The sequence below is a fragment of the Pseudorasbora parva genome, chromosome 7 (genome assembly GCF_024679245.1).
Source record: "Pseudorasbora parva isolate DD20220531a chromosome 7, ASM2467924v1, whole genome shotgun sequence".
In the NCBI taxonomy this organism is placed as follows: Eukaryota; Metazoa; Chordata; class Actinopteri; order Cypriniformes; family Gobionidae; genus Pseudorasbora; species Pseudorasbora parva.
Genome location: NC_090178.1, coordinates 37,360,278 through 37,382,143, shown reverse-complemented (window position 1 = coordinate 37,382,143; position 21,866 = coordinate 37,360,278). Strand labels below are relative to the sequence as shown.

Genomic DNA, 21,866 nt, shown 5'->3' with positions numbered 1-21,866 from the left:
AAGGAAAATACGTCTACACCAATGATAAGAATACACTGTTCAGTGTTCAGTGTTCAGAAACAAATACATTCAATGCCAGTCAGTTAGGCATGAATGTTTATTTTCAGCTACAGCCTGAGGTGTTAATATTCTTCAACATCCAAATTATAAGAATGTTATGGTCCTTCACACAAATATTTAAATTACATAATAATTTACAAGTTGCATTGTTGGTGCTCTATGTACACTGTGTATGAATATTTACAAAGGGCTTTTGAAGGTTATAGGTCCTATTTTATAGAGACAGTGGGTGTAAAGTATATTCGGCTCATGTTTAATTATAGACTCATAGAAAGTGATAGCGTCATGATAGTGTGGTGCCAATGGGGCTGTATAATGTGTCTCTCACAACTATATGCTTTAATGCGATGATAATGTGTGACATTTACTGGGGACAGTTCATCCTAATCATTGTCATGACTTTCAGATAAGGGGAAAATCTGCATGGGTCGAATGTCAAAAAGACATGACATCCACTAAATAGTTTATAAGGGGATGGGGGAATTTTGTAGCATAAAGGACTGTATGTGCACTAATGTATAGAGCGGGGTGTTCAATGAAAGTTCGAAGAGGTGTAGTCTCTGTATTTCCTTAATACTACAATACTTTTTTGGAATAGATACACATTTATTTGTGGACAGCTGCATATTGTTTGGCCTCTGCTGATTCTGCAGCTAATGAGATTGCCTGCTCAACATATAAATACTACTGCTGCTCACCACCGTATCTGTGCTAGTATTGATAAAGGTGTCATGAACTGGCTTTTTTTATTTTTTTATACTCTTGTCTGAGGTCAATTAATGATGTTTGTGTGGTTTATAAATTCAAAAACATCACAACCAATGAGTAATAGGCTATTTTCTACACTGGTTTTGAGGCTCTCTCCAAAACACTGGGATTTGGTGGGCGTGCCGCATTTGAGACATGGAAGTAAATGTCCACGGCAAGGATTGGATAAGATTTGCATATTTAATGAGCTTAAGCTCCAATGTCAGTTCTGGGAGAGGAGAGATTGAGGGAGAAGCGGCAACCGGAATGATTCTCTCGACAACAGGGCTCGTAAACGTCTTTATCAAACAAACACAATGATTTATTTCTCATCGACCCGCGATTGATTGGACTATTATTTTTGTATTACACATAGCTCGCAAGATCGGACGATATAAGCATGTGTGCGCACTGCCCTTCAGATGTCAACGAGAGAGAGAGAGAGAGAGAGAGAGAGAGAGAGAGAGAGAGAGAGAGAGAGAGAGAGAGAGAGAGAGAGAGAGAGAGAGAGAGAGAGAGAGAGAGAGAGAGAGAGAGAAAAAAAATAGCAGAAGAAGAACGTAATATAATGAGATTCATCCGCCTGCCGGGCTTTGCGAGTCCTGGCCCATACGTGTCTGAGTCCAGTGTGCTAAAGTTATGCCCTGTTAGACACGCACACATAAGCAAAACGATCTATAACAGCAATCCTATTACATATAAAAACACGTTTTACTCAAATAAGTGTTTTGCACCATTCCTATCGGATCCAAATTCAGCACCGACCGGAGATTTGTTTACAAACGATTCCGCAGTGAAATGAAGTGAACACTACTGTCTTCCCCACGTGAGCTGGAGCTTAAAAAATAAAGTTCAACCACACATTCCTAATATTAGGAAGCTTATGTGTTCTTGTGTTCTTCCACAACCAGGAATAGTGCAATATCGTAATCTTCCTCGGCATGTTTATTGTTGTTGACCAGCTAGCACGAGCCCTCCATGAGTCGGTGGGCGAGGCTAATGGATTAGACGCGCTGTAGAGGTGTGTGTTTCGACGCGCAATGACGTAAGTATGAAGCACAGGACCATTTGCTGAGCCTGGTGTCTATAAAAGCTTTTCTTTGACTAGCAAGGAAGTTTTCAGCTGTGAAACTTACAGGATATTCGTATATTACCATGACCGTTTATATATCAAAAGCTTTAGGGAAAGTTGATTTCTCAATTCATAACCCCTTTAAAATAACCCACGTCGAGTTAAACATACTCCACGCTTGGTACCTTCTTTAGTGGTGGAGAGAAGCATCGTGCAAAAGGGCTTAAGAAGTGTCTGGTGCTAGATAAAATATATTTTTAACACTATAACACTATATTGCCAAAAGTATTGGGACACCCCTTCAAATCATTGAATTCAGGTGTTTCAATCACTTCCATGGCCAAAGGTGTATAAAATCAAGCACCTAGGCATGCGGACTGCTTCTACACACATTTGTGAAAGAATGGGTCGCTCTCAGGAGCTGTGTAGAGTGTGTAGCAGTGTATCTGTGTAACAGTGTGAGAGCTTTATGGAGTGGGTTTCCATGGCCAAGCAGCTGTATCCAAGCCTTACATCACCAAGTGCAATGTAAAGTATCGGATGCAGTGGTGTAAAGCACGCCGCCACTGGACTCTAGATCAGTGGAAAAGTGTTATCTGGAGTGATGAATCAGTCTTCTGTGTCTGGCCTTTCGATGGACTGTCTGGGATTGGCGGTTGCCAGGAGAATGGTACTTGCCTGACTACATTGTGCCAAGTGTAAAGTTTGGTGGAGCGAGTATTATGGTGTGGGTTGTTTTTCAGGGGTCGGGCTTGGCCCTTTAGTTCCAGAGAAAAAGGAATTCTTAATGCTTCAGCATAGCAAGACATTTTGGACAATTTCATGCTCCCAACTTTATGGGAAGTTTTTGGATGGCCTTGTTCTATTAATCCTATTATTTTGAATTGTAATGAATAATAAGTAAAGTAAAATAGCTAAAGTAAATCGTAAGTGGAAGTGCATCTGTCAATACATTGAATGTTCAAAATATTATGTTAAAAATACACATTGGTTGGCCTGTTCATGAACATACATAAGCAATTAGCCTACATGTTTAGGGGAATAGGGCATTATTAATATAATGTAAGGTGTTATGTGTTAGAAATGGCTAAACCACTATCTGCCCGTCTGCCCGTGGGGTGGGGCACTGCCGTGCCAGGCAGTGTCCCACATTGTCCCTCAGAAACATACCCTTTGTCCCCCCTTGGGCTTATTATTAACATGTGGTCACCCTAGTTTTTACGCATTGCTCACTTAAACTGTAGAAAAGGTAAAATGGCTCAACAGTTTTCTCACGGAACAGACCTGGACCGCAGTCTGTTAATTGGTGACCCCTGGTATACAGTGTACATACTGACCACTGCACTACTCAGTTATTCAATGACAGAAGCTGAAGTTTAAAACTCTTATTTTTAGATTGACATGTTAGTAGGCAGTCTTTCGTTGCATCAAAATCTGGGTTAATGAGGACTACAGCTGTTGATAACCTTGGGTTGAATGAGTCCTTGCAGCATGTTTATGCACTGCATGATGATGAAGGCCTCCAGCATGTCCATTTTATACTGCAAAGATTGAATACTGAACCGATAGAGTTCTGGGAAGGAGGACGAAAAGAGATCCCTCAGGACCACCCCTTCCTGAGGGGAGCGATTTTTCAGCCAGCCCTGAAAGCACACACACACACAAATACACAAATTACAAACCTGTTAGGAAGGACACACACAGCGTGGGAGACACCTGCATGCACACAGAAATTAAATGAGCTCCTTTAGAGCTCAAAAATAGTTTGTCCTTCTTCTCTGTCTTTCTCTGGCTCTCCTTCATGGACTCTTCATGCATTGAACAGTTGAACACTTTGAAGTCTGTTATAAAGACAGAGAGAAATGCCTCGGGGATTTTAGACTTCATTAATTCAGAGTGGAGTAAAAGGAATAACTAGCAGAGCCACTGGTTTCTACACTCGGGGTTCTCTGGATGTCTTTTTTTATTTTATTATTCAAATGTGGAGGGAAATATTATAGATTCTGGTTGTTCTCAATTTTCTTCAAACTTGGTTAATGTACTAAATTTATGTTAATTAATCAAAAAAAAATAATAATAATGTTTTCATAATTTACTCATCCTCATGTTGTTCCAATCCTTTAGACTTCCATTCCCCCAAAACTTTAAAGGGATACAGTAGTTCACCCAAAAATGTCCATTCTGTCATTAATTACTCACCCTTATGTCTTAGGACTTTCATTCATTTTTGGAACACAAATAAAGATCTTTTTGATAAATCTGAGAGCTTTCTGCCGTCTCCATAGACAACTCTTTAACACCTAATTAATTAATTACCAGTAAATCTAAATTAATTAAAATAAATAAAATAAAATAAAGGAAGACGTTAGGGTAAATAATGACAGATTTGGCATTTGTTGCATGAACTAACTCTTTTTCTCAGAAACAGAATAGTTCACTCAAACAAATGTATTCTGTCGTCAATTGCTACCTGTCATTTAGTTTGAACTGAATCAAAAAACAAACAAAAAAAACAAACAAAAAAAAATGAACCCAAGGAATTCTATGGAGTTTATTTTGGTGTGGCTCTGAAGCCCCTTTATACACATTAAAACCTACGTTTTTCTTGTGGTGTATTTTTTTCATATTTTGACATGTCATGAACAAATATTAGGGCAAGCATTAATGAGATGTAGGAGCTATGGCAGACTTTCAATGAATGACCTAAATTTTTTTCATTCTCGCTTTTATGTCCTTTTTAGACCTTGACAGCCCCTTAGTGCTAAAAAAAGAGCAAAATATTTCCTTTTTGTTCCATGAAAGAAAGAACATTTGAACAATAGAGATTTGTATCTATTTGATTACTTAAATTGGTAACTTTATTTTGATAGTACACATTATACTAAGTAATTTTGTAATTACGTATAAACTAATAGTAATTAGTGTTTTAGTAGTCTGCTTATCTGCTAACATTATTTTGATGTTCCCACAAAATACTTTCTAACTATAAGTAACATGTGCATGTGCATGTTAACTTATTCTACTAAGCCAAACCCTAACCTAAGTCTACTAATCTAATTAACACTGCAAATGAATGAGTTAGTTGGCAGGTAGTTGCTAAGTTACTTATAGCTTGTAGAATGTCTAAAGTGGGCTATCGAAGTTAAAGTGTAACTCTTAAATTATCTAAATATACAACACCTAATAATAGTAAAGTTCAGTACTAGATTGTTATCACCCACCTCCAAAATAGGGCTCCAATTAAGGACAGAAGAGCTCATAAACACCATGCCATTACGGGATACTGTGGCCGGGGAGGCATTATCGATGTTGTGTGGCTCAAACACAATCTTGCAATTGGGGGCCATGGGGATGCGGTCACCATTGGCCAATGTCAGTGTGCGGTTATCATCCAGGACCGAGTTTAGGTTTTCAATCCATATAGCATCAACTGGCCCATCAAGAACAATCCATATGTGTTCCCCTAAACACAAACATAAAAAAATTGAATAAGATACAAATACAAAAGCATAATGTTGTGGCTTCTATTAATCATTATGACCAATGATTGACATTTGACATCTTATGGCTGATTGCTTTGCCCATTAGTGTCAAAAGCCAGTTTGATGGCTGTGCTTGTTCATTGATTTAAAAAGCCCAGTCGATAGGTTTCAGCATGTTGTTTCCATTTAAATGAAAGATTCTCTTTCATGTGTTATAGATCCCAGTGCCTTTTTTGAAAAGGGAGTGAATAGTACACTCTTGCCTGTTTGAGAGGCTTTTCAGCCACTTTGGAAACCATCAGCTTTCTTACCTAACTGACCGGACAAAAAAGCCCTGAGGGGCTCTGCTTACTAGGCCTGTCACGATAACTACTTTTGTTTCGCAATATATCGTCCCAGAGATAATTGAACTTTATTATTTATATTTTAAGACTATTTTATGCCACTGAATATATAATCCTAATATAACAGCATAATAATGCAAGTAGACCTACACACTTTCAAAAGACAACTTTTTAATTATTTTGATCATGGAAATTAAGGGTAAAAAAATATATTACACTAAATAAAAAATAAAATAAAAAAATTGAATAAATAATAAGTAAACATTTTCCCTTGTAAAACGGCTTTAACACTCGTCAGTCTGTGTTGACTTATATGTGCCCCGAACAGGGGATTGCGGCTTTGAAATTGAGTCCATTTGGGCTATTCTTCCAAACTGTCAGTGTTTGCTAGGAAAAAACACCTCAAATGGCGCCTTTTTTTCATCTGTCATTAAACGCTCTGTGTATGCAGGAACTGCCTGAGAACCACTAAAGCCTCCAACAAGGAAATCATATTAGATGACAGCACAATCAAGTAAAATGTTGGTGGCATTCATTATCATGTACACATAATGAGCGATATATTACATCACCAAAAGTTATCGAGGTCATGTACACGATATATCGATATATTGATTATTGCGACAGGCCTACTGCCTAAATATTAAAACATTTGCTCCTTCAAAATTAGAAGCATTTTAGACCAGGCATGCTTAAGTATCCATAATATTTTTAATGTTCAGTGCTTTATTCTTTACAAGTACTTTAATATATGCCATAATCTCAGGAGATACAGTTTTAGGAAAGGAAAAAACCTTGGTAACACTTCATTTTACAGTGTCCTTTTTACATGTTACATGCATTTATTATAGTAATAACAATAAAACAATACATTGTGCCTAATTACATCCAACTAACTCTAAACCAAACCCTAATCCTAAACATAACCCTATAGTAAGTACATGCTGTTTATTAATATTTAAACTGTAAAAAGGATACCTTAAGATAAAGTGTTTATCTGCATGCTTATGCATATTCTATTCATTTTTTTTTATCAGGTGATCTACCTTTCTTTGCTCTGAGTGTTTTCCTCCAAAGAGTGGAAAAGATTCCATCAGTCCAGTCGTTGGTTGCCACATCGAGTCGACCAAACATTTGAGGTGCAGTTATAGCTTTAGGGTTCATACGCATCTCTCTGTGAGGTTGGCCACAATCTAAACATGCATTCACAGTGTAAATTGCACATAGATAACAAACATTTACTATGTACATCACTAATGAAATGGTGATGGTGCCTTTGTCCACTGTAACATAATGGCCTATTTTTTTGTGTGTGGCTAATGTCAATTCTCACCGGTCATGGCCTTCATTAGGGTATGGATGCATGTTGTTTTTCCTGCTCCGCTGGGTCCTAGTGCCATCATCCCATGACGAACTCTTTGAGTCTCATATAGCTGAATGACCTTTAACCTCCATGGTGGGTGATTGATAAGACCAGCTTCAATTACCTAGTAGAATAATAAAGACAAAAAACTCTCTTTTTAAATCTCACAGTGCTTAAACAAACAAACGTTCAGAATCTTATATGATATTTTTTTTTTTCAACCTGTTTGTCTATGGCTGATTCTAGATTAGGGTATCCAGCTTTATCCAACTGAATTCCAGGGAAAAGATCTTCAATCAAACTCAGGAACAATGGCTCATCCTCATCAATCTTAAAGGGCAGAGACAAATGTCATTTCATTGTTATGACAGATGCTATTAGAAAGGAACTGTAATATTGAAACACAAACTGAGATGGGAGAGAATATATAATTAAACAAAGACTGACATGAGCTGTGAATGTCAGTCATATGAGAAAACTATGCCTGTATGAGCACTGGCGCTCTTACCAGTTTGGACAGGTTCATGTCTCGCAGAACTCTCATGACAATAGTAGACTCTGTGTCATTGGGATTGGCCCGTTTTGCGGCACCAAGAGTGCGCAGGACGGACAGAATGTTGCGTAAGCCGAAGTCATAATGGACCTAGAAGAGAAATGGAAACCCAGCTCAGCAAAAAAAAGAAGAATAAGAAGTTATAAAGGTTAAAAACCACTATAGTTCTATGCTAAAATGGTCTTTTTCATCCCTGATTTAGGTCAGGTCAAATCACTTTTATTTACATAGTCATTTATACAATAAAGATTGTTTCAAAGCAACTTTACAGGGATACACAGAGAAATAATGTAATGTTGGACTCTTATTTTGACATGTTTTTCTGTTCCTATTGTTTCTGTTCATGCCTGTGTTCAGATCCTGTTTCCCGTGTTGTCTTGCCTGCCTTGTTTGTTACCATACACTGAACAAAATTATAAACACAACACTTGTTTTTGCCCCCATTTTTCATGAGCTGAACTCAAAGTTTTAAGACTTTGGGCCTATCTTGCACCCAGCGCAATTGACTTTGTGTCATTCCTATTTTGCACCCACGCAAAGCGCGCTTTTCCCTCCACAGAAGCACGGCGCTAAACTAGTGAATGAACTTGCGCTCCCTAGGCGGTTCAGCGCAAAAAAGGAGGCGTGTTCCGGCGCAAACAATCCATGGTGCTATTTTGCTGTTCCATTAAACAATTGCGCCACTGAACAGAAAAAACCTAGTCTAAAGTCAGTGGCGCGTTGCGCGTTGTTCATTATGCTATTTTAAGGGCGCATGCTTGACCATAATGTATAGCGTGCACAATGCGCATACACTTTGCTCATGAAATCTACACAGATGCAACAGTTATTTTTGCAAATCATAAATTGTTACACTAAAAAAATATTAACACATGAGATGACGGAAATCATTGTGGTGTGCCACGAAGATGTGAAAAAATAGGCATAAATCTAGCCCAATAGTGGCAAGACATATATGTACATAAGGACATCCGACAAATTGGTTTGTCCGTCAAGAACCAGGAAAAAAAAAAATCGACTGAAAAACTGAAAAAACTGTTTAACCGACGCTATTTTGGGTGGGTTTCTCCCATCCCCATACAACACAACTTCTCTGTCTTTCACTGCTCTTACAAGAACATCAGTCTCCTCGGCTGTGAACCGCTCCTGGTGTGCGCCTGGTAAATACGCCATAATAATAGCAATCCATAATGGTACTTGCGCACCTGCTTTTAAAGGGAATGTTGGATGACGCTCTGATTGGTTTATTCACGTTATGCCCAAACCACATCTATGAATAATGAAGCTACTTCAGACCAACCCATTTTAGATTTGCGCCGAGCGCAAGAGCCATTTATCCCGCTGGGAAAATAGCAACAGCGCCGAGACCCGCTCACAAAGTTACTTGCGCTTCGCGCTTTGAGACTTGCGTTTTAGATCGTTAAAATAGGGCCCTTTTTCTATGTACAATAAAAGTTTATTGTACAAATTTTTTTTATCTCAAATATTGTTCACAAATCTGTCTAAATCTGCGTTAGTGAGCACTTCTCCTTTGCTTAGACAATCCATCCACCTCACATGTGTGGGATATCAAGATTCTGATAAGACAGCATGATCATTGCACTTAGGCTGTGCCTTATGCTGTCCACAATAAAAAGCCACTCTAAAATGTGCAGTTTTATCACACAGCACAATGTCACAGATGTCGCAAGTTTTGAGGAAGCGTGCAATTGGCATGCTGGCTGCAGGAATGTCCATCAGAGCTGTTGGCTTTTTTGGCAGTACATCGAACCGCCAAAAATGGGGGCAAAAACAAAAGTGTTGCGTTTATAATTTTGTTCAGTGCAGTTACCCTGTTTAATTCCTGATTGTTCCCAGGTGTGTATTGTTTCCCATATGGAAAAGTCTTGCTAAAAACATATGTGATTCTTATATGTTCCAACAGAAAACTATAAGGATCATATATGCTGCAAAAACCACATATACAAATTGTACAATATTCATGTATTTTCAATCATATATGTCCTACACTGTAAAAAATATATATGCTGGATTGTGTTAAATACAACCCCTGCAAATCAGTGAGATTTTACTTTAGTAAATTAATTAGCAAGTAAAACGAATAAAAAGGGGTAACCCTAATGCAAAAAAAAAAAAAAAAAAAAAAAAAAAAAAAAAATATATATATATATATATATATATATATATATATATATATATATATATATATATATATATACACACACACACACATACACACACATACAGTTAACAATAACACAAGTCAAGCACACTGGCATGTTCCTACATATTTAGCAAAGAGCTGTAACTGCTGAAAAGTGCACCGACATTATTGTTAATAAAAGTAACAGTTTTACAGGTTTTTAAATTGAGCAAAAACACATCAAATAACAATTAATTTTAACATTTAACCTCCTTTAAATCAGAAGTAAAGCATGATGGGAAGTAGAAATTTGTTGTAACTTATTCTGTAAAAGTGTTTATGTGTGTACATGCATTCACATTAATATGGCAAATTCAATATACAGTAAGGCTACACAATAAAGGATACAACTTAATGGATATTACATGTAATATTATTTATATCTTAATTACTAAATATTTTATGTGTTAAAATATAGCCATATTTTATAAATATAGTCAATATGCATACATTGCAGTAGCTATATTAAAAAAAGGCTTTAGTTTCCTTTATTCCTTTATATTTCCTTTAATATAGGCTATTTTGCATATAATTGCAGTATATTCCCATATATTTGTTTCGTAATGTTCTACCCATACAAACTATTTGTTAACAGCAATATCAGCAATATTTAAAAAAAAAAAATTAAACACTCACTCTAAGCGTTAGGCTTAGACGATGAAGATGTCTGTAACAAAAATAGCCTTAGTTCTGTCATCGCAAACTGCGCATGCGTCAACGCGCCGCGGCCAGGAGGAAATCAATCACGGGCTCTTGTTGTCTCCGTGATATGATTGACTCCCAGCGGGACCGCGAAGTGTCGAGCTCCAGGTAAGAATTGTGTTTGTCATGCCGTTCTCAATGCAAATGTTAACTTATTTAATGGCAAGATTTGCTAAAAGATTTGTAAATTGTTCGTTTCTGTTATCATGTCGGTGCCACAGCCTTAGTGTTAGGTAACGTACAGGTAACGTTAAGCCTAATTATGCTGCGCGCACGTGCAAAAATTAAATTACAAGTATTTAATGTGCAAAAACAAGTGAAAAATGCTTATATTTGTATTAAAGTTATTAAACTATATGATTGGTCTCATCATTTGTTAGTCCCTTTGAATAAAAACGTCTGCTAAATGATCAAATGTAAAAAACAACTATTCTAGTTGTTTAACTATGTCATTTGATAACTAAGTTAAACCCTAAAGCTCATGGTTTGCATAGATAACGTCATACAACGATTGTGTGACACAGCAAAAGTTAGAATAAATGTAATGTGATTTGTTTACCGGTATGTTCCTTTTGTCATCATTAATAGTCTATTTTGTGCCAATTCACTTTAAAAGAGTTAATGTTTTAGTGAACTTGAGTTTGCAAATTGCTCTAATGTAGTTAAAATATAGCTAAAATATAAACTTCTATCATTTGCATTCATGTAACTGCAACATAAATGAATCTAAATGATGTACAATATTACAATTTTGTAATAGAAAGTAAGTATCTGTATAAGAATATATTGTTATACTGAAAAAAAATTAATAATGAAACGTGTTTCTAATATTCATGTATGTAAATGAGGTGGTCAAGAAGATTTTCTTTTTCTTCCACAGAAAGATCTTCATGAAAACATTTGAAGACCACGCAAGAAGAACAGGTTCAGCCACAGACTGGTTCATCCCATGAGGACTGGTTCAGTTCTGAATGGGAAGTGTTGAAGAAGTTTATGTAATGTGAGTTGTAAGACTTGAACTAATGTTAACAAATGAGACTTTATTGTAATGTATTAACTAACATGAACTAACAATGAGCAATACATTATTACAGTATTTATTAAACTTTGTCAATTTTTAATGTTTAGTTCACCCAAAAATGTATGTTGTTAAAATGACCCTCATGTCTTTCCAAACCCATAAGACGTTCATTTATTTTCAGATTACGTGACTACGTCATCCTTGGCACCTCGCAGAGCTGAGCAAGTTGAACAATTAAGGTTGAAATGTATATTCATTTTTTTAAATGACTGATTGTTTGACTAGATAAGACCCTATTCCTCATCTGGGATCATGCAGAGGCTATGAAGGCCTTTGAAACGGCGTTGATTTGGACCTTCAACATTTTGGTTGCAATTGAAAAGCATTATATGATGAACAATCCTGGAATGTTTTCTTCAAGAAACTTAATTTCTTTTCCACTGAAGAAATAAAGACATGAACATCTTGGATGAGATGGGGGTGAGTAAATTATCAGTCAATTTTTATTTTGGGGTGAACTAATCCGTTCATTATCTTTGATTGATGGCCATGACACTGTGTTCAGTGTATTTTGTTGTTGTTTTTTGGGTTTTGTTTTTTTCCTGAGCAAAGTTCAGTTTGCTATCAAGTTGGAATTGTAAATTACTCATGTGGAGTATAATTTGAGTGTTTCATTTTGTGTTGAAATAAAAGTGTTTCCATCACAAATTTGTGTATGTCATTGATTGAAATCATATATGGTTAGTATATGCAGAGATGTTGTAATATTGACTGAAATCATGTATGATTATTATATGTAGTTTAAATGTATATTATATAAACTTGAAGAGCTAACACACCATTTCCCTATTAAAAAAATATGAAATCTGTATAAAAAGCATATAAACAAATGACACAAAATATAAATAAATCCTATATGACTTTAATATGACTAGCATCTGATTCAGTATAAGAACTTTATATGATTTGTATATGAATATCATGTATATTCTACTAATACCATATACCATTGCATACAGTTTACATGTAAAACTCATATAAGATTTTTGCAGGATTCATACATGACCCAAAAGTTTTCTGTGTGCTTTTTAGTATGAAATGGGCCATAAACGGTCTGATTTTGTGTATGACATATATGGGACTTACATTAAACATATAAGATAATTCTGACTGATTTAAGTAAGGAACATATATGGTCGCTATATATGAACCATATAGGTTTTTTTTCATATGGGTTGCCAATCACCCTTTGTGTACACTGTAAACAAAAAAAATATTTTTGTCTCCAATTGAAAATTTTCTAATGACTGATCACATCTACAAACTTTTCAGTTTGCCAAATTTAATTTCTGTAAATTGATGCAATTTAAGAGAGCTGAATTTTGGAAGAGCTGATTTTTTTTTACAGTGTATGAATGAATCGTGTTTCTCATGTTCTTTGTCTGATGTTGTCCCTCTATAGATGTGACGTGTGTTATTGTTGTCAGTTTTGTTTGTCTTCTTTGCCTGTGTCTGGATTTATCAGTTTTGGCTTGATTTGCTTTTATTATGTTTGTTTGTTTGTTTGTTTGAATAAATGTTTGCTGCATCTGTAGCCTACTCTCATTCCTCTAAAATAGCCATAGTTACAGATGCAAACAGAGTTCATTAAGCTGTAAATCAGCTTTTAAAAAACTATATCAGTATATAGGCTTTCTAAATAAGTAAGGAATAATTGACATCTGGAATACTCGTTGTCATGACACAAAGCGGAGTGGCTTTTAACCTTGGGTCTGCATTATTATTGTTATTTTTTTCTAATACTGTAACTCAATGGCCCCAAAGTCAATTATTCTACTTATACTACACTGTAGTAATACAAACCTTAGTACACAAACCTAACAGTTAAATGTTCTAAATAAAAATTAATTAATTGCACTCAAATATTACTGAAAATTTTGTAAATTTAATAACTCAAACATAGCTCAAATTGAACAAGTTATAGAATAAAATGTCTAGTTCCCAGTAGCCTATGTTAATAACAAGAAGAACCACTGAAGAAAAGAGACAGAAGAACAGAACAGAAAAAAGAGAAACACGACAAAATGACTGGATTGACTGAAGATAAAAGAAGACATTAAATCTCTCAAGATCTCAGCAGAGGAGGATTAAACTTCACAAACAGCATCAGAAACGGACTAGTTTGACTTTATTTCTGTCATATGTCTACAGAGTTCTTATGCAGATTTAACAGATTTTAGATGTTGATGTTTTACTGAATGTATAATTTGAATTGTCACGATTAAGGATATCAGTATCACCAACCAGTGATTTGTACTCAAGACTCGGACTCAGTCTCGGACTCTCGAGACCATATTGTAATGGTCTCGGTCTCGTCATGGACTTGTGTGCATTTGGACTCGGTCTTGACTCGTATTCGAACATATTAGGACTTATTTCCGAGTTCACTCGAGTCCCTTTCAAAATATTCATGATTATTACTTTATGTTAATATTTCTTTAAAATGATCTTTGACACATCCAATGATTTCTGATTTTCATAAGTTCAACTGCCCAGGTAGCAGGAAGGATGTCATGTGGAGCGAGCCTCTAGCTCTTAACTATGTGTGAAAATGTCTGCTCATCATGTTATTCAATTTGCATGTAAGAGAGCCACAAAGAGTTCATATTTTGTAAGACTCTAAAAAAAAAAATGCGATGTGTAAATTCTGCGCTACATCAATTACCAAAGCAAAGGAAACAACTTCTAATTTTCATCGACGTAGAGCGAAAGCACACAGATTAAGAACTAATCTTTTCTGTATATGCATAAAATCTCAGCATTTTCACAGCTAATGCTTAGTTTGTTCGTTGTAGAAGTCTGCAGGTGAATTTTTAGGCCGGCGCTCATGCTCTCGCTTCTATTTTATGTTGTGTCCAGCTGGCATCCCCCTAGTGATCGCGTTTTCCAGAAAGTCACATTGCTGCTACATTATGTGTCTCAAAGTTATTTTAATATCTTTACAGCATTTTATTTCAACCACCATTTTTTAAAGTCTGACTCTGTTGCAGTGAGTGCAGTAAGAGTTGTTTGCTATTAAAATCAACAATGGAATTTAAAAAATACAACCAATGGACAGACAACGAGGTTCAGGCTGGATTAAGCTTATATGCAGAGGACGAAATCCAGCGGGAACTGGAAAGTAGCGGCAATCCCACATCACCAGACTAATTTGCCTAATTTTTACTGTACTTTAGACTGCGCTTAAGTATTACTGACTAATTCTTCTAAGCAATTCAATGGAAACGCAGCTTAATACATAATATTAAGTTCTTCAGAAACACTTTACTGTATTTTCAGCCTATCCATGTAAATCTAGTTCACAATGAGCAGGGAAGAACTGACTGGAAAGTCTGAATATTTGATTAGTAGCCATGTAGTACATGATGGTCACCTGTTTAGAGAGCTGCTCCTCGCACAGTTTGTACAGAGTGAAGAATTTCCTAGCCAGCTCAATATTGTCAATAAAGCCACAGCTTGCCAATTTCACTCTGATAATGATCTGTCTGTCAGGAACCATCATTGCCACTGAGCGGAAGTTAATTTTCAGATTCTCTGGAAGTTCTTGTCTCCCTGCGTATCCAGGATTCTGTATGGGAAAAAAGAGAGAGAAAATAACAACCTATATGTTTTATACTACGATTAGCCTGAAAGTCAATCAATCAATCAATCAACTTTATTTATATAGCGCTTTTACAATCATGATTGTGTCAAAGCAGCTTCACAGTGTCAAACAGGATAATATTGCGACAAAATTAGATTTGGCTGTACAGTCGTACTGGAGAAAACAGTGATGTTATCAGCTTATTTTAATTTATCATATAGCGACAATGTTGGCAGATCAGTATTATAGTTTATAGAATTAAATAAGACCTAATTCATACATTTTATTTGTATGATAAGTTGAATAACTTAGATCATAATTTTAGTGTCCCCAAAATGGGGTAACCTTTCAGTTCATTGGGTCTTTAAATCTCAGTTTACTCATGTTTCCACATAGTATTTGAGATCAATAAACAACTGTGTTTGTAATATGTCCAATGTGTTTCATATATGAAGAAAAAAAAATAAGCAAACTTTACAAAGAGTAAATGGTGTCACATTGTACTGCACCTAATCTGCCCTTATTAATAGTAACATTCATGTTAACACATGACTTTAGTAGTTTATTGCTTTATAAAGTGCAACATTATATCGCTGGAAACAGCAGTATGGTAAAAAACATTGTGGCATGTGCAAACCACTCCAATATATTTCATCTCTACTTTTAATCGGTTCCTGGTTCCTCAGTGTTAAAGAATCTTTCAAATGACTGTGAGATGTGTGATATTTTAAAGAATACATAAATGCACCAGCTCACCATTGTGAGGAAGATGCCAAACTCAGGGTTCATCTCTACATTATCTCCATCAGTAAAGATAAAGTTCTTCCGCCGTTCTTTCTTGCAGGTGAGCACAATGGCAATTTGTTGAGCCGCCACTGAGAGCACCGGCAGGTCGATGCGGTTGAACTCATCAAAACATCCCCAGGAGCCAGACTGAGCAAGACCTAGTAATAATAAACAAATAAATAAAATCATTGAGTATGCAGAAAGCAAAACATGACCACTGATGAAATGATGAGATTAAAGCAGGGGTTTCTCATGTTTAATTTCACACATCACATCATCCAAATATTGCTTGTGTATGGGTAATAAATTAGGGATGATTGCTTACAGATTAGGGAGTATTGCTTACATGATTATATCGCGTGGGTTTATGCTTTAATTTAATATGCAACAATAGAGTAACATTTGTTTTTATAATGTGCACACGTGTGGCACCTTTAAATATTCTGCCCAAGCCTCTGAAGTCCATCTGGTCGGAGCAATTGAATACCACCACATATTTGCCCAGGCAGCGGCCCATGTCCTTAGTGGTTTCTGTCTTTCCTGTTCCTGCTGGTCCGGCTGGGGCTCCACCCATGCTCATTCCCAAAGCTTGAGCTAAAGTAATGTAGCATCTAGAAAAAAAAAAGAAAAAAGAAAAAAAGATATATATATGTATATATATATATATATATATATATATATATATATATATATATATATATATATATATATATATATATATATATATATATATATACCTGATAATTTATGGCAAGAAAAAGTAACTGCACGGAAAAAAAACAAGAAACAGAAATCTGATGATTTATAATGTCTCGGTTACGTGTGTAACATTAGTTCCCTGAAACGAGACACTGCGTCCCCGTTTTGGGAACGCCTCTGCGTGATTGCGTTGTGAAGCACGTATGTCATCAGTCCAATAGGAAGACGGAACGTCATAGGCGGGTGACGTCACGGACCCGGAACAATAAAGCACACCGGCAAACACACGCCGTTAGCTTCTGAACAGGATGAAACAAGGTGCTTGCGGGCATGCGGGAAGTATGGCACAGTGACACAGCGTCTCGTTCCCATTCAGGGAACTAAGGTTATAGACGTAACCGAGACGTTCCCTATCATAGGAACTCGAGCTGCGTCACCGCTTTGGGAACGAGAATACCCACGCCCCCATAGGAGCCGGATGCCCGCCTGTCAAGTGTCAGGAGGCGAGCACCCGAGCCCCAGGAGTAGAATAAATGTCAAGTTCGTAGAATCTGACGAAGGTACAAAGACCAACCTGCCGCATCACAGACATCCTGCAGGGAGGAACCTGACAAGAGTGCCTGCGAAGCAGCCATACTCCTAGTAGAGTGGGACCGGACGGCCAAGGAGAAGGCTGTACGGCCGTCACATAAGCAAGTGAGATAGCCTCGACCACCCACTTGCTCATCCTCTGCTTTGAAACTGCCCCCCTCGAGGAAGGTCAATAACAGACAAATAACTGTACTGTTCTCCTCAACAGGGCAGCTATGTGGACATAAGTGTCTAGGCACAAACAGTGCACGAGCAGATAAGATGTCCTGGTCCGACGTCACCCGAGACGGAGGACAAAGGCTTGCAGCACAAAGGTTCGAGGAGCCTTAGGAACATAGCCCGGCCTAGGGTACAAGAAGGCCTTGGCCACACCAGTCGCAAATTCCAGACACGAGGGTGCCACCGAGAGAGCTTGAAAATCTCCTTTGCTCCTAGGGAGAAAAGCGTCTTTAAAACAACAAACTTCTCGGAAACTACCTCGAGCGGCTCAAAGGGAGCCTCGGAAAGACTCGGAAAGACCTTGAAGGACCAGAGATCCCAGGTCGGCACACTGGTGCGTACTGCAGGCCTCAGCCTCCAAGCGCCACGAAGGAAACGAGTAACCAGAGGGAGTCACCCCAAAAAACACCACCCAAAGGAGTGTGGTAAGCACCTGAGGCCGCCACGTACACCTTTAATGTGGGGGGAACTAGCCCAGCAGAGAATCTCCCCTGCACGAACTCCAGCACCGCGTTCGCAGGGCAGTTAACTGGATCCCACAGGCGATCTCTGCACCATAAGGTGAAGAGCCTCCACTTCAGTGTGTACAGTTTCCTCGTGGAAGGAGCTCTAGAGTGTAGAATGGTCACAACAACCTCGGTTGAGAGACCAGAATTTATGAGCTGGGCCCCCTCAGAGGCCAAGCCCATGGTTTCCACAACTCCTGGCGAGAGAGAATGTCCCTCCTGATCGAAATCTCCAGGGGAGAGCCATCGAGGAGAGACACAAGGTACGAGAACCATACTCGGCCTGGCCAGAACGGGGCTACTAACAGAAGACGGGCCCCGTCCCGACGCACTCTCTCTAGAACTCCCGGAAGCAGAGCAATTGGGGGAAAGATGTACAGAGGCAGCCTCGGCCATTCCTGTACCATAGCATCCAGTCCGAGAGGAACTGGAGACACTAGGGAGAACCACAGACGACAATGCATGTTCTCGTGAGTGGCAAGCAGGTCACTTGAGCCCTGCCAAATCTCTCCCAAAGGAGCTCCACCACCTCGGTGTGGAGTCTCCACTCCCCGGGCCTTGGCCCCTGCCTCGACAGGGTGTCTGCTTCCACATTCAACCACCCAGGAATGTACATAGCCCTCTCTGAGAGCAGTTCCACTGGGACCAGAGGGGAATACGGCGCGCCAGCTTGTATAACTGGCGTGACCTCGGACCTCCCTGATGGTTGATTTACGAGACCACCAATGTGCTGTCTGTGTGAACTAGCACATGATGGCCCATGAGATACGGCAGGAAGTGTTTCAGCACCTGAAACACTGCCAGCATTCTAGACAATTATGCCACGAATGATGGTGTTCCTGCCATAGGCCCACCTCATGGTCGCCCCTCCCAGCCCATAAGGGAGGCATCCATGCTCAGAGATACCCGCTGGCATGGTGCCCCCAGTAACAGGCCTTGGCCTAGAAAGCAAGGGTCCCTCCGCATGATCAAGGAGCGGAGACACCGCCGCGTAACCTTGATCACACGGAAAGGATTTCCCCTCGGGGAAAGCCCTTGGTTTTGAGTCACCATTGTAGCGGTCTCATGTACAACAGGCTGCACGGAATGATATTGGACGCTGCTGTCATGAGACCCAACATACTCTGAAACTGTTTCACAGTGAGCGACTGGTCTAGTTTCACCCCTCTTAAGGCCGAGCCGGTCGACCCTATGCGAAGCTCTGAAAACCGGGCCTGCATACAGACCGAATCCCAACTCATGCCTAGATACGTTATTCTCTGCATTAGGGAAAGAACGCTCTTCTTGGAGTTGAGCCTCAGCCCAACTCCCTCGTGTGTGCGAGAACAACATCTCGATGTTGAACCGTGAGACGAGCTGACTGTGCCAGAATCAGCCAGTCGTCGATTTAATGCGTGTCCACACTCTGGTGAACGTGCGGGGTGAAGTGCTAGACCAAAGGGAAGCACCCAATATTGGTACCCGAAGCGAACCACAGCTATTTCCTGTGCTGTGGAAGGATGGAGATATGAAAATATGCATCTTTGTGATCTATCGTGACAAACCAGACAAACCAGGAATGGCGACGCTGTTTTTGTTGCGCCATATGCAAGGAGCTCGTAACAAGAAAATGCCTCTCTGTACGACCAGGTCTTTGCCATAGTGTTTTAATTCCCTTTTCTTTTTAAAACCTGTGGCATCGAACGACCATCTTTACCATATGGAAGATAGGCTGATAATATCTAGCTTCTCAAAGTCAGATAAACCCTTTCATTCCTCAGAATTAAAGCCATAAACACTTATCAATGAACATGTTCCGAATGATAGACTGAAAGAACATATCTAACTCCTCAAAGTCAGATAATATTAATTTTAATTCCTCAGAATTAAATCAGCCATAATCACTAGACGATACTGTTTTATTCATACGGAATCGTCATCTACACGCTGCCTCAGCAAACCCGAGATACCATCCGTCTACAATATATTTGGCTTTCATCCCTCGAGATGACAGACCACAGACGCGAGGATGAAATCCCCGAAAACCGTACGCAATTTCTCTATACGCGTCAAGATATTTCACAATGAACACAGCCAGCACCCTCAGGAACTGACTGCCCAAACAGTATCACATGTACACCGATGCTTGTGTTACTATAGACCGAAGTCTGAGGCTGAGCAGAGCGCACGGGGAGAACGCGCTCGTCAAGCCTGCTTTTTTTTTTTTTACACAGACTCGCTCATGATGCTCCTCATTGGCAGGGGATCGAGTCCTCAACCCTGCATCGACGCTGCAGACATCCACCTCCTCGGAGGAAGACAGCTGTAGCATCGCGGCTGCTCCCCGGGCGGGAGAAACCGCAGTGCGGGCTCCCAACCTAGAGAAGTGGCACTGGATCTGACAGGTGAAGGCTGAGAAAGGGCTGGCCCGTCTCACACCCCTCCTTCAGATCCATATGCGAACCCCACGATCTGAGCTGCTGCTGTGCCTCAGCAGCAGTGGAACCCGTGCCGCGGGGAACGCGAGCAGGTACGCCCTCCTCAAAGAGCGCCCAGCGGGATCACAGCACGCCTATGACGTTCTGTCTTACTATTGGACTGATGACATACGTGCTTCACGACGCAATCACGCAGAGGCATTCCCAAAGCGGTGACGCAGCTCGAGTTCCTATGATAGGGAACTCTGGATGCATCTTTGATTAAATGCACAGGTTTTTTTTTTGGTTTTTTTTGTTTTTTTTATCTTACTGCCATTACTGTAAGAATGTATAATTGAATGATCTATGAGAAATCACATCTGCTTTGTAATTATACATACATTACACTCAGTAAGAAAATAAGCTAAACAAGCTTGTAATTAGCTTGCTAGCAGCACCTGTCAGTGAGTGGAGTTATGACCAGCCTGTCGGTGCAGCCTAGAAACTCATTCTGATACACGAAAGCCACATCAGTGATGTTGATCATCATCTTTTCAGAGTCCTCATTGAAGTAAAAGCGGCATTGTTTCAGCCATTCAAAGTCTGTGGGGCTTTTGATGTGCAAACGACACTGTGTGAGAAGAACAGAATAGATTAGTTTTTTGCTGGGTGGTTGTCTTTTGAAGTTGTCTCAAAGACTACATTTACACATTTGCATTCCGATTTATTGCTCAAATCTGATTTATTTGTATAGTTGTTCAAAATATCAGATGGCCAATATCAGATTCCAGTGCAAACCAGGATCAAAAACCAGATCACACTGTCCTCCAAAAAAAAAAAAAGACTCTACTGTATAGGTCGTTTTTCAAGTACCTTATTACGACCTATATTTACGTTTTGAAAGTCATGCGCCCTCTAGCTGGCGTAAAAATAATGTTATGTCACACGTCATGAAATGTGTCAAAATGCGTGTTCATTTTAATGCAATGTGTGGACTTTGTACCACCATTTTTCATATTTCCATTTAGCAAAAATATTTCTTTTAATTTACAACTACACCCACCCCATCCTTAGCCTGACAAACCAGACCCACATCAAGATGTTTGGTCTGGAAACTCACTATTGACAGCTCAATCCGAGGGGCAGGATAAACGGTTGTCTTTCAAACTACCTCTGCACGCGATAGGATAGCGCTACAACCAACCAGAGCAACGAAGGTGAAGCAGAGCTTGTTGACAGATTAAACATTCGCCGTATCCGGTCGGCAAAACTCCGAACACATCTTCCCTTTTTAAGAATGAGTTCAGTGCGTTCTTTGTTCTTTTCTCAGAGAAAAGCTTAACTCCAAGTCTTCCAGAGTCGTGATCAAAGCTGATTCGAAAGACCGCTGTTCGCCAGTTTCTGTGTTTACTAGAAGCACGCAAACGCAACTCGGCCATCGTCATTATGGCCCCGCCCACCGACTCTATACACGGTGTG

The 21,866-nt window shown here is 39.1% G+C and overlaps 1 protein-coding gene across 2 annotated transcripts in view; it reads right to left on the bottom strand.

The window, feature by feature from the left end:
* dnah5 (dynein, axonemal, heavy chain 5) overlaps positions 1-21,866 on the bottom strand; it is a 192,315-nt gene that overhangs the window by 101,624 nt on the left and 68,825 nt on the right. For both annotated transcript variants that reach the window (XM_067449223.1, XM_067449224.1), the window contains 10 exons: positions 20,846-21,018; positions 16,409-16,587; positions 15,947-16,134; positions 14,981-15,175; positions 7,577-7,711; positions 7,291-7,398; positions 7,039-7,192; positions 6,752-6,898; positions 5,101-5,342; positions 3,346-3,522 (listed from right to left, as the gene is read on the bottom strand). In XM_067449223.1, coding sequence (XP_067305324.1) covers positions 3,346-3,522; positions 5,101-5,342; positions 6,752-6,898; positions 7,039-7,192; positions 7,291-7,398; positions 7,577-7,711; positions 14,981-15,175; positions 15,947-16,134; positions 16,409-16,587; positions 20,846-21,018 — 1,698 coding nt within the window. The remainder of the gene's footprint in view (positions 1-3,345; positions 3,523-5,100; positions 5,343-6,751; positions 6,899-7,038; positions 7,193-7,290; positions 7,399-7,576; positions 7,712-14,980; positions 15,176-15,946; positions 16,135-16,408; positions 16,588-20,845; positions 21,019-21,866) is intronic.